Source organism: Petaurus breviceps, unplaced genomic scaffold (assembly GCF_028583685.1).
Source record: "Petaurus breviceps papuanus isolate PSGF00001 unplaced genomic scaffold, PetGlider_PUasm1.0 180, whole genome shotgun sequence".
NCBI classification, from domain to species: domain Eukaryota; kingdom Metazoa; phylum Chordata; class Mammalia; order Diprotodontia; family Petauridae; genus Petaurus; species Petaurus breviceps.
This window is the reverse complement of record NW_027185782.1, coordinates 16,656-35,085: the sequence shown is the minus strand read 5'-3', so window position 1 is coordinate 35,085 and position 18,430 is coordinate 16,656. Positions and strand designations below refer to the sequence as shown.

The following is an 18,430-nucleotide window of genomic DNA, read 5'->3' as shown; positions in this document are numbered from 1 at the left end:
ACAGGACTAGACCCAGGTCTCCAGATTCCAGGGCCAGGGACCATTTCCACAGTACCATGGAGAGCTCCCATAGGTGGTAAGGGGAAAGGGCAGGGAGAGCTGAAACCTCCACAAACCTTGCTCCCTTCCCACCTCAACAGGCCAGCCCAGTAGCTGCGCCAGCACCAGATCCTCCCTGCTGAAGTCTGAGTTCAATGGCACGCGGATCCCACTCACCCCCGGCACGCCCTGCCAGGGCCACCGAGGCTACTGTGACAAGTTTCACATCTGCCGCCTGGTAGATGATGACGGGCCAATGGCCAGAGTGAAGAATGCCATCATGGGCTTTGTTGAGCTGGAGGACATGTCTGCCTGGATGAAGGTGAGGGCTCCCAGGAGGTAGTGAGCCTGCTTTTGGCCTCATTCTGAGGTTCTCTGCCCTGCTCTAGCATAAAAATATTTGAAGAGACGACTGGCACATAGTAGGTGCTATATCAATATTAGCTATTGTTATTGTTACTCCCTTAAATATTATTAGCCAATGTATCCTCAGTTGTTTTTTATCCCCTGCATTGAGTCAGAGGCCCTGCACATCAAAGACAATAAATGGAAGAAAGCATAGTGCAGTGGTCTCTGACTCTAAACCTTGACACAGGAGACCTGGATTCAAATCCCCACCTCAGCCACTTCCCAGAGGTATGATCAAGGACACATCACCTAACCTCTTGGGCCTCAGTTTTCTCATCTGCAAAATGGGGATAATATTCATTGCCATATCCGTCTCATTTGATGGTTGTGAGGAAAGCCTTTTGCAAACTTGAAAGTACCATGTGAAGAGTTATTAGTATTGATTTTGAAAAAAATTTAATCTGAATGTTTTTCCCTTCAGACTCGCTGGTGGGCCATCCTGCTGGCCATCCTGACCGTTGCAGCAATGATGTCCTTCACTGTGTTCTTCTTTGGAAAGACTGTGGATAGTGAGAGAGGTAAAAACAGAAACAACCAAAAAAACCCCCATTGGGCTGGTTTAGAAACTCAATTTGAGGATGAACAGGGATGGCAATTGCTCTCCCAAAGCCCCACCTTCTGACCCATTATTCCATCCTTTTTTCATTTCCTGTCTCCTCTAAGGAACAGAAATAACGACCAGGGCCATGGAGTTGGACAAACCACCGCCCCACCTGACTGTGACCCATTGGGAATGGACCGAGTTCTATGTTGAGACCACTTGTCAGGAGGAGACAAGGACTGAGCAGGTCACAGTGGGCCAATGAGCCTTGCCTTGTCCCATGGTGCTTCTTTGCACTGGAGGAAACATAGGTTTATCTGTCGCTATTAGAATCCAAACAATATAGCACAGTGGAGAAAAATAGGTAGGTTGGTGGAGGGCAGTTACCTGGGTTCAAGCATCTTCTTTGCCACTTACTAGATCTGAGTTCCTAGGCAAATCACTTAAGTTCCCTAAATCTCAGTTTCCTCACTTGTAAAATGAGGGGATTTGGACTCATTGGTTTCTAATGGTATGTCCAGCTCTAAGCATTTCCTGAAACTACACATGTTTATGGTCTGTTCTTTCCCTTTGGCCTTCTTCAAACTACCCTTTAATTCTATCAGGACAAGAACCCTGGGTTAGCAGGATTCAAGGACGGTGGTATTTCAGCACCCAGTCCCTTGAGGTCACCCTTCCTTGAAGCCTTTGCTGATCATACAATTTTCATAGGATTTAGACAGTAAATAAATAGAGCTTGAGCAGGGCAGGGCTGCAAAAAGAGGCAAAAGACAGTCCTTGACCTTAAGGAGTTTACAATCTAAAGAGAAATCTAAATCTAGAGCTGAGGGTGCCCTTAGAACAGAGAATGTCAGAGCTAGAAAAGACATGGGGTATCAGAACTGGGAGGGTCCTTAGAACACACAACGTCAGGGCTCAGAAGGTCTTTAGAAAGCAGAATATTAGATCTAGAAGGGACCCTAGAACACAGAATGTTAGAGATAGAAGGACCTGTAGAGACCAGCCTCCTTCAATAATGATTTTTCCCAGTGCTTCAAAAGGAGTAAACAGCGAAGACAGAATTCAGAGAAGGTCCTGACTTTACAGCCAGGGTTTGGTCAGCTACTCCATACTGCCATATTACACTGTCTTGTCTCATCCTCATATTTACTGTGTGTAAATCTTGTCCCTGAGCTGGACTGAGCTCCCTCAGAGAAGGGACCAAATCTTTTACTTCTTGTCTCTCTCTCTCCCCAACCAACTCTGGGCACACAGTAAATGTTCAACACAAACTTGGTGAAGTAAACTGAACGTGTGTAGGGCCATGTACAATTCATGTTATGAATGAGAGAAATTGCTGGTCCAAATCCCAGAAGAGCCTTTTCCTCTAATCTTGGAAAGACAGCACAGTATTGTGGAAGGTGCTATGAACAGGGAGCCAGAAGCTCTGCCTCTGATTCTGCCTGAGTGGCCTTGGACAAGTCACTTATTCATCCTCTCTGGGTCTCGATTTTGCTCTCTATAAAATGAGGGGATTGGATGGGCTTTCTGAGATCCCTTGTAGCTATAACAATTTTAGACTATTATTTTATTGGTCTAGGGAACTCAAATCAACCAATACTTGCTTTGCAATGGGGCCCTGAGAGTGCCTTGTGACTTGTCCATGGGTCAGTGGGGGAGACTTGAACACAGGTCTTCTTGACTCTATGCCAAGTTCCCTGTCCATTAGTTCAGTCTGCTTTTGTATAATCACATGAGTGTTCATAATCAAGGCTGATAAAAAATTAACAGGCCAGTGCTATGAATTCCTCTTATAGGAACTCATAGGTTTTGTTCTTTACAATTTTTTCTTTTCTTTGATTAAATTCAATTTTATTTTATTTTTAATTCCAGATTCTTTCCCTTCCCCAGCCTCTCTCTTACTTATTGAGAAGACAAGAAATATAAAACTCACTACAAAAATGAAGTCATGCAAAACACATTTCTGCATTAGCCATATTCTGAAGAAAAAAAAAGAGGAAAAAAAATGTTTCACTTTGCACTTTGAGTCCATCAATTCTTGCTGTGGAAGTGAATAGAATTTTTCATCATGAGTCCTTTGAGCTGTAGTGGGTCACTGCATTGATCAGAGTTTCTAAGTCTTTCTTTAAATCTTTATAGTATTAGTTTTACTGTGTAAACTGTTTTCCTGGTTCTGCTTACTTCACTTTGCATCAGTTCATAAAAATCTTCCCAGGTTTTCCCTCCCTTATTTTTCCACATTCCCTCCCACATTTGTCATTTTCCTTTTTTGTTATATTAATCACTCTAATGGAAGTGAAGTGGTCCCTCAGAGTAGTTTGAATTTGCATTTCTCTTACTAGTAATTAGAGCATTTTTTCATAAATAAATAGATAGCTTTGATTTCTTCCCCTTATAAAATGTCCTGTTCCTTTGACCATTTATCAATTAAGGAATGGTTCTTCTTATAAATTTGCCTCGGTTCCTATTATATTTGAAAAAATGAGACCTTTGTGAGAGAAGTTTAGTGCAAAGTTTTCCCCGTGGTTTCTTGCCTTCTAGTTTTTGTGTAAAAACATTTTAATTTTATGTAACCAAAATTATCCATTTTACTTCCCATGAACCTTTCTATGTCTTCTTTGGTCATGAACTCTTCCCCTGTCCAGAGACCTGACAGGTAACTTCTTACATGTTACAAATATAATTTGTTTAGACCTCCTTTTATGTTCATCTATCCATTTTGAACTTATCTTAGTATACAGTGTGAGATGTTGGTCTATGCCTCGTTTCTTCCAGACTACTTTCCAGTTTTCCCGGCAGTTTTTGTCAAATAGTGCCTTCTTCCCTCAATACCTGGGATCTTTTAGTTGATCAAATGCTAAGTTACGGTGGTCATTTGCTTCTATATTTTGTGGTTCAGTTATGTTCTACTCTTCATGACCCCGTTTGGGGTTTCCTTGGCAAAGATACTGGAGTGGTTTGCCATTTTTTACAGATGAGAAAACTGAGGCACGTGCCTCACTTGCCAAATGACTTGCCTAAGGTAGCACGGTAAGGTTCTGAGGTCACGTGAAGTCAGGTCCTGACTCCAGGACAGGTGCTTTTCCCACTGTTCCATCTAGCGGCCCCTTGCTTCCATATCTCTAATTTGTCCCATTGATTGACCACTCTATTTCTTATTCAGTACCAAATTGTTGTGATGATTATAGCTTTGTAGTATGGTTGGGGATCTGGTACTACTAGGCTCTCTTTACTTTTTTTCATTGATTTATTGATTTCATTTTTGGAGGCAACTGGGGTTAAGTGACTTGCCCAGGGACACATGGCTAATAAGTGTCTGAGGCTGGATTTGAACTATGATCTTTCTAAGGTTGGTGCTTCAGGGATGGTGTTTCATCCAGTATACCACCTAGCTGACCTTTTTCCCCTTCAGATACATTTTTTTCACTAGCTCGATAATGTAACACTTTTATAAAACTTATAGTTTGATTGGTATAGCCCTGAATGAGTAAATTAAATAGTACTGTCATTTTATTAAATTAACTTGGCCTACCCATGAGCAATTAATATTTCTCCAGTTATTTAGATCTGTCTTTATTTGTGTGAAGTGTTTGATAATTGTTTTTATATGGTTCCTGTGTGTCTTGGCAAGTTTTTTATGCTGTCCAAAGTTATTTTAAGTGTAATTTCTCTATTACTACTTGCTAGTTTGTTGGCAATATATAGAAATACTGATGATTTGTGTGGATTTGTTTTATACCCTGCAACTTTGCTAAGTTGATTTGACATTTTGAGATTGACACTCATGGCTCTCCATGCAAACTATCATATTATCTGAAAAAAAGTGATAGTTTTGTTTTTTTATTACCTATGTTTATTCTTTTTTCTTGTCTTACTTCTATAGCTAGCATTTCTAGTACAATATTGAACAATGGTGATCTTTGCTAAAACCCTTGACCTTACTGGAAAGACTTCTAGTTTATCCCAATTACAGATAATGTTGCTCTGGGTTTTATACAAATGCTACTTATCCTCTTAAGAAAATCTCCATTTTTTCCCTATGCTTTCCAGTATTTTTAACAGGAATGGGTATTATAATTTGTCAAAAGCTTTTTCTGCATCTATTGATAAAATAATATTATTTTTGTTGTTTTTGCAATTGATATAGTTAAATATGCTTTAGGGGCGGCCAGGTGGCTCAGCGAGTAAGAGCACTGGCCCCAGTGTTGGGATGACCTGGGGATCGAATCTGGGCTCAAATACTTAGCACCACACCCAGAAATAACTGGCCATGTAACCTTGGGCAAGTTACTTAACCCCAATTGCCCTCCAAAAAGCAAAAAAAAAAAAAAGTCCACTCTTCCTCCTATAGGAATATACTCAAATTTTGCTAGGTAAGTTATTCTTGCTTGAAATTCTACTTCCTGGGGCGGCCAGGTAGCACAGCGAGTAAGAGCACTGGCTCCAGTGTCAGGATGACCTGGAGATCGAATCCCGGGCTCAGACACTTAGCACACAACCAGAAACACCTGGCTGTGTAACCTTGAGCAAGTTACTTAGCCCCGATTGCTTTAAAAAAAAAAAAAAAAGAAATTCTACTTCCTTCACCTTCCAGAATATCATATTCTAAGTCCTCTGCTTTTGTAGCATGAAAGCTGCTAAATCTTATGTGATCCTAACTGTGGCTCAAAAGTATTTGAATTCTTTTTGTCTAGCTGTATACAATATTTTCTCCTTTACCTAGGAGGTTCTGGATTTTGGCTATAATCTTTCAGGGAGTTTTCATTTTAGGATTTCCTTCCATTTCTATTTTTCCCTCTTATTCTAAGTTATCTGTGCAGTTATACTTTATAATTTCTTGAAATATGATGTCTAGTTTCTTCATGCCTTTCAGGTAGTCCAGTGATTCTTAAATTATTTCTCTCTGACTTATTTTCCAGGTCAGTTGTTTTTCCTATGAGATATTTCACACTTATATTTTTTGTCTTTTGACTTTGTTTTTATTGTTTCTTGATGTCTCATGGAATGATTAGTTTCCACTTGGCCCATTCTAATTTTTAAGGATTTACTTTCTTTGGCATTTTTGGTACTTCTTTTTACCATTTGACCAATTCTGATTTTTTTAAAGAGTTATTTCCTCCAGTATTTTTTGTGCCTCCTTTACCAAGCTATTAATTCTTTTTTCATATATTTTTTTATACAGCTCTCATTTCTTTTTCCAGTTTGTCCTATATTGCTCTTATATGATTTTTTGGGTTTTTTTTAATAATTAATTTACTTATTTTTAGTTTTGAACATTCACTTCCATAAGATTTTGAGTTTAAATTTTCTCCCCTTTCCTCTCCTCCCCCCTCCTTAGAATGGCATGCAGTCTGTTATAGGCTCTACTTATACATTCATATTAAATATGTTTTCACATTAGTGATGATGTAAAGAAGACTCAGAACTAATGGGGGAAAAAAACTAAAGGAGAGCAAATAGTATGTTTCCATCTGCATTTGGTTCTTTCAAATGGTTCTTTCTCTGAATGTGGATAGCATTTTCCTTCATCAGTCTTTTGGAGTTGTCTTACAACCTTGCTTTGCTGAGAAGAATTAAGTCTATCAAAGTCAAGTCATTATACAATGTGACTGTTACTGTGTACAGCGTTTTCCTGGTTCTGCTCACTTCACTCAGAATCAGTTCATATAAGTCTTTCCAGGGTTCTCTGAAGTCAGCTTGCTCATTCTTATAGCACAATAGTATTCCATTACATTCATATACAACTTGTTCAGCCATTCCCCAGTTGATGAACATCCCCTCAATTTCCAGTTCTTTGCCACCACAAAAAGAGCTGCTATAAATATATTTGTACATGTGGGTTCTTTTCCTGTTTTTATGATCTCTTTGGGATAAAGACGTATAAGTGGTATTTCTGGGTCAAAGGGTATGCAGTTTTATAGCTCTTTGGACATAGTTCCAAGTTGCTCTCCAGAATGGTTGGATCAGCTTACAACTCCACCACCAATGCATTAGTGTTACAATTTTCCCACATCTTCTCCAACATTTATCATTTTCCTATTTTGTCATGTTAGCCAGTCTAGTAGATGTGATATGGTACCTCAGAGTTGTTTTGATTTGCATTTCTCTAATCAATAGCAATTTAGAGCATTTTATCACATGAACTAGAGATAACTTTAATTTCTTCCTCTGAAAACTACCTGCTCATATCCTTTGAGCATTTATCAGTTGGGAAATGACTTGTTATGGTTCTAGAATCTGCTCCTTGAGCTTTACATAGGTAGGGCCCCAACTCCCTACAGATTGCTCCTTTCTGCCCTGAGACTGTACTCAGAACTGCATAGTGAGCAACACAGTTGCCATATGGCACTTGTTCCTGTTCTCTGTGCTACTATAGAGGTCCCCTGGATTTCCCAATGCTCAGTCCTCTGCCCCTGAGTGTTGGCCACCTCCCTGTTAAGGCTGCTGACTACACCCAGTCAGCTGCCAATTCTGCCTGCCGCCACATCGTGCTCCTGGCCAGCCTCCACCCCAACGTTTGCAGATCTAAGCTGCCCTGGGCTGAAGAAATGACCCATTGTGACTTCTTACCTTCCCTGGTCAGAATTCAGCCTAGTGCTCTCTACAGGTCATTGTGGAGAAGGTTGTGAAGGAGTTAAGGCAAAACTGCTGCCTCTCACCATCATCTTGACGAGGGGTGGGGAACCTGCAATGTCAAGACCATATATGGCCTTCTAGGTCCTTGGGTGTGGCCTTTTATCTGACTAAAAAGTTTTACAGAACAAATCTTTTCATTAAGGGGATTTGTTCTGTGAAGTTTGGATTTAGTTGAAGGGCCACATTTGGGGACCTAGAGGGTCACATGTGCCCTCGAGGCTGCAGGTTCCTCACCCCTGATTCTTAACTCTGCCCCCTCTAAAAATTTCCAGGAAAGGCAGGACCACCATTCTTCTGGGATGTTGAAGAGGGTATATTCGCTTCTAGTGGGCTTGGACTAGAGGCCCTCCAGTTCTGAAATTATCTCATCTTGTAAATCAGCAGCCCTGGGATTACCAGTGATCCCTGACTGACCTGCCAATCATTTGGACAAATCCCCTATAAACTGCAAAATAAGGACCTCCTTCTGATGTGGAGCAGACCAGCCCAAGCCAAGAGGACTTTTCCTGGGTAGGCTTGAACCCTTAATAAAAACCCAGAAGTGAACCTCCTCATGGTTCATATAGCCACACACCCAGGCTGAGCAGCCTAGAAGGGTCTGAACTGTGAGGGGACCTGAGGTAGGAAGGGATGAAGAGGACCATGGAACCCCTACCCTGATGTAGAGGTTTGAGGGCCCAAAGGTTCAATGGTCTTACAATGGTATTAGTTGGTCAGTACTTGAAATGAACTGGGTCCCTTGCTCTGCTGGGCTGAAGTCATCACACTGTTCCTCACAGAGGTCTCAGCTCATGCCTACTCAGGCCTTTTAGGGTCTCAACACTACGTCTATTGCCCAGGGTTCCTCCCTAGGACATGTTCCACAGCTTATAACATTCATTATAGTCTGAGCCTAGGCCTGGTGAACCAAAAGAACCTATTGATGGTCTGTGCCTCATGGCTCCCCAGCTGGTCAGTGAAGAGGGGAGGGGCAGATTTTTTTCCTTTCATATAGTGTTTTGTCTCCTGCCTCTCTGACTCACTTAAAATAATAATCATGACTTACATGTACACAGGGCTTTAAAAGTTGCCAAGCTCTTTACATACAATTGTTGTTGATTCTCATGACACTCGAAGTTGGGGACTACTGGTAGTAATGTGCCCATTTTACAGATATGTTTAAGTGGCTTGTCCAGGGCCACACAACTAGCATCAAGAGACAAGATGTGAACACAAGTCTTTGCTGATGTTCCACAATTTACCCCATGCCTATCTCATCCCTTTACTAGATTGTGAGTTCCATGAGCACAAGAACTATAAGGCAGAGGGATCAAGTGGGCAGTGAGCCTGAACCAGGTTAAAACAGAACTGGGAGAAGTTTAACAAAATAAACAGACAATACAGGTAATGTTAACTTCTGGTTTTCCAAGTTCATGGGCAGCCTGCAGGGATCTTTTTCTGTTGACTATGACTCACTGCTGTATCACAGAGTAGCACAGCAGAGTCCTGGACTTAGAGTCAAGGAGAGATCCGGGTTGGAATCCCAGTCACAACACTCATTCACTATGTGCACCTATGAACCGATTTCCTGACAATAAAACAAGAATATATCTCATGCAGTTGTGAGGAACTCTTTTTACAATTTAATACTGCCATTTGTAAGGGCTTTGAAATTCAAGAAGCACTTTATGTAAGAAACAGAAGACACTTCTCTTGGGAAAAGGAGATGGGCCAGTGACAGAACAAAAGGGGAACAGATGGCCCACTCAGAAGCCATACTATCAACAGAACACTCCAATTCCAAAGGGGGGTCTCTAGCACTGAGAAGGTATGCAGGGGCCAGGAGCTGAGCAGCACCCACTAAAGTATCCAAGGGTTCAGGTGAAAAGGTTTTGGTGGAGGGACCCCTTCCCCCCCATGATAGGTCCAATGGGCAACCCGGGGTTGGTCATGGAGCCTCTCTGTGTCTTGATTCACCTGTGAAGTGAAGGAGCTGGACTGGACTAGAGAAGTCTGTGCTCCATAACCAAGCAGCAAGGAAGGCAAGGGTACCCAACTCTTTCCACCCATTCCATTGTAGTGGGCAACACAGGAGCAGTGGGGGCAGTGGTTCCATGGAGGTCCTTCTGGTTACTGGCCAATGCCCAAGGCCTGACCTGATACTTGTAGGTGCAGAACCCACTGGCCACTGGTCAGGATTCCCAGGGGACTTAAACCACTGCTGCCAACTTTGCCCGAGTGCCACCAAGCTGGGCATCCACGAAGAAAAACACATGGGGTCACAAAAGAGATGTCTGGCTTCTGAGGTTCTATAGGCCTCCCATCCCAACCACACACAGGGTGAGGAAAAAGTTCTCTGAAGTCCTTTATTTGGGCAGGGCCTGGTCACAAGCTGCCCTTAGGAGGACAAACACCATTCCATAGCTTTGGGCTCAGGAACGTCAAGCCCTCTTCACCACCCCCACCCCAACAACGTGCCTAAGGAGCTGGAGCTTCACTTCTGGCCGCTCACGTAGTTCCAGGCTTCACGACTGTACGCCTGGATTGTTGAAGGGGCGGTGGACAGTGAAGACATCAAGCTGTTGATGCCTGCAAAGGAGGAAACATTTGGTTAACCTGTGGGGGAGGGGGATCCCCAAAGATCCCACTGAAAACCAGCCCATGGTAAGGAGATCAGGAAATGTCTCCACACTGGTATCATCCAGGGAGGTTTCCAGCCCAGCTCTGCCTCTGATGGAGAGAGTGAGAGATGTCCTGAGGACGAAGGGTTCCAGGTTCTAGAAGTTCAGAAAGTGCCCTGACGCCCCACCCCACCAGCCCATCCCCTTTGTCTACTCTCCCCAGCTCCCGTTAATAACATATCTGAGGATTTCCCCAAGAATTCTCACATTTACACATCTCAGAAAACTACTGGTTTCAAGGCAGAACCATTGAGCCAGGACATCAGGGATCATTTAGTTACATCACTAGATTTGACACCAGAGAAAGCTGAGCCCAGAAAAGGGAAGGGATCTGCACAAGGTCACTCTTCAATCATGGGCAGAGCTGGGTCAGGTATCTCTTGGGCCTAGAATGGGCCCTCCCTTAGTCTCAGTGTGGTGGGATTGGGGAATAAGGCCATGTGCCCACCCTGCAGAAGAGGTGGTGAATGAGTGACAGCTGGATCTGGAGCCTGAAGCCCTGGGTTTAAAGCCCAGTGCCACCACTTATTAGCAAGCTACATTAACCTTACCCCCCACAAAGGGGCTTGTCTCTGCCTTAATTTCTTCATCTGTAAAATGAGAATCTTTCTCCTGGCTATCTTCCACCCCCACAGCTTTTATGCCTTTGCTCCTTTCCTTGCGTGGGGCAGAGCTGTATACACAGTGCAGCACTCAGGCTCGTCCTCAGCTCCCATCTCCACCCCTCTGGCTCCCTCCACTCACTGTTCTCTGGGCCTCTGAGTACTCCCTGTGTGCCCTTTGCTTAATAACTCCTAGGCTCTTCAGAGTGAGTGAATCAGAGGAGTTAAAGGTGGAAAGGCACCCCATTCTGTGTGAAGGCCCATCTCCCCATTTTATTTTATTTATTTATTTTTTTAAGCAATTGGGGTTAAGTAACTTGCTCAAGGTTACACGGCCAGGTGTTTCTGGGTGGGTGCTGAGTGTCTGAGCCCGGGATTCGATCTCCAGGTCTTCTCAACACTGGAGCCGGTGCTCTTACTCGCTGTGCTACCTGGCCGCCCCCCATCTCCCCATTTTAGAGATCACTAAATTGAGGCCTAGAGAGATGAAGTCAGTTGTCTAAAGCCACACAGATGCTAAATCACAGAACGGAGATTTAAACCCAGATCTCTGGACTCCAAATCATCAGTCTTCCTTGTAGGGCAGCAGAATCTTTGGTCTTGAGGGGGATCCTACCCAGAGTGATCACTCCCTAAGTATTTCCAATGTACCTCATCTAAAACCCTAATGCTGCCCTGCCTAGGTCATCTGTTTTCATGGTTCCCTGTCCTCTTCCCAATGGGAATGCTATAGAACAGTTCACATCACTACAATTCTTAAAGGCCAACAAAGGGCCTTCCTTACAATAGCAACACCATGAGGCAAGAACTACAAGTATGATTGTCGTCATTTTACTGATGAGGAGTTAAGGCTCAGAGAGGGGAAAAAAGACCTATGGCCACATTATCTAGAAAATGATGGCTCTATGATTCAAACCCAAGTCTCTTGAATCCCAAGACCAACCCCCCTCCCACTACCCACACATCACCTACCCTTCTGCCCCACTTGTTCCTCCAGGTGAGGCAGGTTTGGCAAAAAGTTTCATGGCTCCCTAATTTCTTGACCAATTGAGCCTTTAGCTTCTCTTGCCTAACATGAAATCCAACAAAACCTCATTAATTCCAATCCATACCAAACAAGCCAAATCCGGTGTTTGTCCTCACACTACTAGAAAAAGAAAGCTTGAACTAATTAAGACAAGATTATAAAGGGAATGTTCAGCCTACCTTTTCCACTTTAGACATGCCATTTACACAAAATAACTGCTGTTAATTATAAGTTATCCTTGCACGTTTATTAAACGTGCCCTCTAAACATCCTTACCAGAAAATACCTGATGAGGCCAATTAGAATTACTGTGTTTGCTTGAAAATTAGTGAATCGTGGGCTCTCAGAGGTAGGAGGCACATCGGACAACATACAGTCTAGTTCCTGGCTGATCAGGAATTCCCTCTACAACATTTGCAACAAATGATAATCCAATCTTTGTTTGGGGACTTTCAATGATGGAAAGGGAATTCATTACCTCTCAAGGCTGCCCATATTACTCTGAGTCAGCTTCAAGTGTTATTATGTTTTTCTTTATGCTAAGTCAAAACTGGCCCTTGCAATGGGCACTCATTCTTTCTGGGGCTGCGCGACCATTTAGTCCCCTTTACCCATAACAGCGTGTCTGTCAAATACTTAAAGACAGTTATGTTCCCCCTTGTCCTCTCAATTTTCTCTTCTCCAGGCTAACTGTGCCCAGTTCTTTCAACTGATTTTCCTAGTAGCCAAACCAAATTTTTCCAAAACTTTCTGGATTTCTCTTCCTTTCCCCTTCCCTTTGACTTAGCATCAATGATTGAGGCTCCAGTGACATTACATATGAGTTTTTATTTCCTTTAGTTCCCTACTTTCTCTAAAAATAAGATATAAATTCCTCAATGTGGCATGTAAAGTCCTTCGCAATCAGCTTCCAATTCCTCTTTCCAGGCTTATTATTCATGGGCCCCTCTTCACACACTCAACATTCCAGTCAACTTGACCTTCTTCCTGTTCCTCAAACCCAGTATCCCATCTCTCACCTCTGTGCCTTTGCTTAAGCTGTCCATAACCCTGAACTGCAGGCCCTCTTCCCCTCCAACTCTTTGGGTCCCTGGCTCCTTTCCAAGCTCAGTTCAAAAGCCAGCTCCTAAGGCCTTTCCTAATTCCTTCTCTCTCTCCCCCAATGATCTTCCACTAACTTTGTATATTTTATATATATTTATCTTACAGGTGCTGTTCCCCCTGATGGAACATAAGCTCCTTTTCAGGGCAGGGACTGCTTTATTTTGTCTCTGTATCCCCATTGCCTAGCATACAGTAGACACTTACTAAATGTTTGTTGTCTGGCCTGTGTTTGACTCCATAACCAACCCTGTCAAAACTTAACAGCCACAACAACTTCCCTCATGGAAGCCCATTCTACAGAACATGGAATTCCAGGTTACTGGTTGGGGTTCTATTAAGACAACCAGCCAAATAGCAAGCATTTGCCAATGAAATACAAGAGAACTTTGAGTAAGTCCCTTCCCCTTTCTGGGCCTCATCTTCCCAATCCATTGAATGGGGTGGCACTGGACTAAATGACCTCTGAGGTCCCTTCTGGCTCTGACATTCTACAAGTGTTGGTGTTTGGAGAGTGGCTCAAATGCACCCCTTCTGTGTGAGGAGCCCACCACCCAGGGTTGGTCCCATGGCTAGTCTGTCCCTCTGCCCTTTGATCCTGCCAATGCAGAGAGATCTTGGAGGGGGAGGGACCACTCCCAGAGGAAAACTGAAGGGATAGAGAAGAGGCAGAAAGTAGTGGCTAGGTCTGGTGGTCCAGAGAGCAGGGGAGTGCTTGAACAGCAGCAGAAAGGCCACTGATGCAGACTCTTAGTAAGGAGAGTTTATGGTCCTACCTGAGTTCCAGCTGTCTCGAAGGTTAATGTTGAAATGTGGAGTGGGTGGGAGCTGAGAAAAGAGAGAAAGGAGCATGAATCACATGCTCCAACATCAGATGCCCACCTCCCTCCTCTGCTAGGGGCCCTCCAGGACAAAATGAAACATGGCTCAAAGTCAGAGGCTTGCTCTGATGGATCCAGGACTTAATCTGATAACCAAAATGACCCTGAAACCTGCCCCAGATAGAGCCCAAATCATAAAATGAATGCCTTCAGTCATGAAGGGCTTAATGAAGATCAGGTGAGAGTGGCCAGGTGACTTAGGCCAACCTATCCTCACCCTGCCTGGCCCCATCCCCCATTCCACTGACGAGAAAGGTCAGGAATGTTACCATCAGAAAAAACGATGGGTTATTTACTTTATCCCTCTTCCTAAAAGCTCCATGTCCTCTGCCTCCTGTCCATGAAGCTCTGGACCAATCCCCACCCCTAACTCTCCCACCCAACCTCCCAGACCCCTCATGGTACCTCCAACCTGACGCCCACATGCTTTGAAAGTATGTCTGAGTAATGGCTGAAGGCTACTGGGATTGTCTCCTGGGCTCTTCGAAGGGCAGCCTGACCCTGGGAACTTGACCCCAGCAGCCCCTGATCATAAACGAGGTATACGGACCCACCAGCCAAGCCAGCCTTAATGAAAAACCTGGGGGGGAGGGGAAGAGAAACCGTTTAGAAAAGGTGGAAAACCCTTGGTGTGATAGTCAGAACACCTAGACTCTAACCTAGATTTTAATATCAGTTTAATTACTGATTCCTTCAGTGACCCTGAGGTGAGTCCTTTAAGCTGGGCCTCTAACAAAACAAACAGAAAAAAAAACAAACAGATCTTCCAGCTCATTTTCACCAACCTGAAAAGCACCCCCTCTCCACTGTTAGTAGCATCCTTCAAGGCCTGGCTGGGGTGACATCACTTTGGGTTTCTTCTCCACCTCTCCCCATAGATCTGTCTACCTGTGTACTCACCCTCCACCAACAGGGCAAGGGACGCTTAACAATTCCCTACTTCCATTGCCCTAGAGGTGAGCACACACTCACTCAAAAGAAACTGCTCAGCAGGGAAACGAATTCTAATTCTGGCAGAACCCTGGTCCCTTCGCCCATTCACAAAGTTTCAGCGGCTCCCTGGTGTTCAGAGATCTAGAGCTGGAACGGACCTGGGGGGATCGGGGGTAAGACGAGGAAAGCGTCTAGTCTCCTCCAACCTCCCCTCCCCCCACCAAGGCTCGGCGCTTAGCGCTTTAAAGGATGGCAAAGCGCTTTACACAGGTTCATGTAGTTGACTCTTCTCAGCATCATTCTCTATTACTATTATTATCAAACCACTTATTGGCACCTCTCTAGACTTTAAAAGTCTTAAGATCCCCCTGCAGGCCCGACACCATGTGAGTCCCACAGCAGCCCCGGGAGGTGGGTATTAACAAAACGAATAATAGCCCGCAATAACGCGGGGCTTTACAGTTTGCGAAGCGCTTTACAGACAAGATTCCGTTTCCCCCCAACCGCCTGGTGCTCCCAGTGCCCCTATTTTACAGATGGGCAAACTCGGTCAGAGGCTGGTTAGGCGATGTGCCCAGAGTCACGGGCCCAAGCGGTCCAGCAGCCCCAGACTTCCGGATCGGGGCAATGCGGCTCAGAGAAATGAAGCGATTTCTCCAGGGTCGCCCAGCCGGTAAAAGAGTTGCGGCCTCCCGCGGCGCTCGGCCAAGCCGGGCCCTTCCCTCTCTTGTCCCGCCCCCAGCCCCGGATGTCAGAAGGCCCACAAGGGTCCGGGCCTGGGCCCGGCTCCCGGAGGATGGGGGTGGAGTGCCTGCCTCCCCCCGTCCTGCGTGATTCGAGAAACGGGCGCGCGCGCTCACCCGAACACGGGCCACAGGCGAGTAGCCATGGTCGCCGAGCTCCGCTGCTCTGCGGCCACGCAAGGACACGGAGCTCCGCCCGCCCGCCAGCGACCAGGTCCCCGCTGCGCCCGGGGCGGGCCCGCGACTAGTGCGCGCGACCTCTGGTCTCTGGGAACTGTAGTTCGGGCCATCGCCGGGGGCGGGCCGCACTTGGGGTATCTGGGAGATGTATTACTGGACGCGAGGAGCCCCGCTAGGGCGTCTGGGAGTTGTAGTCTTTTTGTTCTCTTCCCCTTCTGCTTGGACCTGAGCTGCTAAGGAAGGTCCCTTCGGAGATTCTGCGGAGCAGAGTCGTGGTCTGGGCTGCAGAGCTGCGGAGGGCGCGGCAGATGCTGCCCCAGATATTTACTAGCTGTGTGACCTTAAGTAACCTAGTTCTGTAGCCTTCCCAATACAATCAGGTTGAATTAGGATGCCCATTATCACCTCTATTATTTAATACTGTACTAGAATTGTTAGCTATAGCAGTAAGAGAAGAAAACGAGATTAAAGGAATTAGAATAGGCAATAAGAAAACAAAACCATCACTCTTTGCAGATGACATGATCTTATACATAGAAAATCCTAGAAAATAAAAAAAAACTACTTGAAAGTATTAACAACTTTACAAAGTTACAGGATACAAAATAAAACTACATAAATCATCAACACTTCCATATATTACCCACAGAAGTCCAGCAGCAAGAGATAGAGAAATTCCATTTAAAATAACTGTAGATATATACAATACTTGGGAGTCTACTTGCCAAGACAAACCTGGAACTATATGAACACAACTATAAAGCACTTTTCACACAAATAAAGTCAGACCTAAACAACTGAGAAAATATTAATTGCTCATGGGTAGGCTGATCCAATATAATAAAAATGACAATTCTACCTAAATCTACTTATTCAATGTCATAGCAATGAAATTGTCAAAAATTATTTTATAGAGCTAGAAAAAAATAATAACAAAATTCATCTGGAAGAACAAAAGGTCCAGAATATCAAGGGAATTAATGAAATAAAAATTCAAAAGAAGGTAGTCTAGCTATACCAGATCTCAAACTGTACTACAAAGCTATAATTACCACAACAATCTGGTACTAAGAAATAGAGTGGTGGATCAGTGAAACAGATGTAGAAATTAAAGTTAAATGACCATAGTAAGATCCAAACTTTTGAAACAAAAACTAATTGACAATAAAGCTAGGTGGGGAAACTGAGTCCCAGGGATAAGAAGCTTCTTTGATGTTTTTTCAGTCATATCTGACTCTGTGATCCCATTTGGGGTTTTCTTGGCAAAGGCACTGGAGGAGAGGTTTGCCATTTCCTTCTCCCACTTGTTTAACAGATAAGTAACCTGAGGCAAGCAGGATTAAAGGACTTGTCCAGGGTCACACAGCTAATAAATGTCTGAAGCCATATTTGAACTCAGGTCTTCCTGACTCCAGGCCAAGGTCTCTATCCACTGTACCACATGTCTTCTTTACCCAAGATCAATAAATCTGTCAACCTATCAACAAGCATTTATTAAGCTCCTACAATATGCCAAGCACTGGGTTAGGAACTGAGGATACAAATACAAAGAATGAAAGGATTCCTACCCTCACAGAGCTTACATTCATTCCAAGAAGAGAGACAACGAATATGTGTATTCCTTGTGTAGGGATATGGACTATTTCCTGTGATTTTATTGATAGGAAACTCCATTTACTAAGGCAGGTGAACACTTTTTGAAATGCAGAGTTTGAGAGAGTAGACCAGTGGCTGAGAAGTGAATTAACTTGCCCAGGGTCACACAGGCAGTATGTATCAAAGAGACTATATGTTAGTATAAATAAATCTGTAGAGGATAAATATAAAGTAATTTAATACAAGGTAGTGTAAGAGGGAAGGTACCTGAAGCTGAGGGGATCAGGAAAGGCTTCCTGCAAAAGGCAATACTTTGGCTGCCTCTTGAAGGAAAAGACTGTATGTACGAGGCTCAGGCACATTTGAGGAAAGGATACCAAAACTAGAAGAGCGACAACGATTTTTAAATGTATACGCATGTAATGGTAATACAATAAAAACAGGACCTAAGTCTTCTCTAACAAGGTAAAATTTTTAAAAATGCATAATTTGGAGTAGGAAATATGTTAAGCTCAACAGAGAAACCAGCAGCAAACGTTGAGAGGAGAGACTATTTACAAGCAAAACAAACTTCCTGATCCTAAAAGGGAGATTCAAAGGGAAACTATACATACATACATATATAGAGAGAGACAGACAGACAGACAGAGAGAAAAGACCTAGAATCTTATCTTAAGAAGTACTCATCATTTGGTGACTGGCTTAGCAAATTATGGTTTATCATGACTGCGCAGTAAGAGATGATTTCAGAGAATCCTGGGAAGCCCGCTATGACCTGATAACAGCGAAGTGAGCAGAACTAAGGAACGCGTTTGTACAAGGACGACCACCTCGTAAAGAAAAAATATTTCGAAGAACTTGAGAGCATGATCTGTCATGTCTCCAGAGGACACTGGATGAAGCATGTTACTCATTCCCTAAGAGAGAGGTAACGATTTCAAAGTGTTCTGCAATTCAAAATTCAAGAGAGGAACTAGTCAAATTCACAGACGTTACAACGCCATGCAAACCCAAGAACTCTATGCGCATGTGTACAGCAGAAAAGCTGCGGTTTTAGAATTCACGACGCTGACAAACTCCAGT

At 43.9% G+C, this 18,430-nt stretch overlaps 2 protein-coding genes across 2 annotated transcripts in view; one reads left to right on the top strand and one right to left on the bottom strand.

Moving 5' to 3' along the window:
* Positions 1-4,701, top strand: part of LOC138160201 (disintegrin and metalloproteinase domain-containing protein 10-like) — a 54,165-nt gene extending 49,464 nt beyond the window's left edge. The window contains exons 14-16 of the mRNA XM_069086733.1: positions 141-361; positions 869-965; positions 1,111-4,701. Of these exons, the coding sequence (XP_068942834.1) occupies positions 141-361; positions 869-965; positions 1,111-1,253 (461 nt within the window). The 3' untranslated portion in view covers positions 1,254-4,701. The remainder of the gene's footprint in view (positions 1-140; positions 362-868; positions 966-1,110) is intronic.
* Positions 4,702-9,955: 5,254 nt separating this feature from the next.
* On the bottom strand, positions 9,956-15,876 carry MICOS13 (mitochondrial contact site and cristae organizing system subunit 13). The gene is made up of 4 exons (XM_069086734.1): positions 15,689-15,876; positions 14,301-14,475; positions 13,791-13,842; positions 9,956-10,192 (listed from the first exon to the last, which is right to left on the bottom strand). The coding sequence occupies exons 1-4, from the start codon at positions 15,859-15,861 to the stop codon at positions 10,098-10,100; spliced, it is 495 nt and encodes a 164-aa protein (XP_068942835.1). The 5' UTR covers positions 15,862-15,876; the 3' UTR covers positions 9,956-10,097.
* Between the last annotated feature and the right edge of the window lie 2,554 nt (positions 15,877-18,430).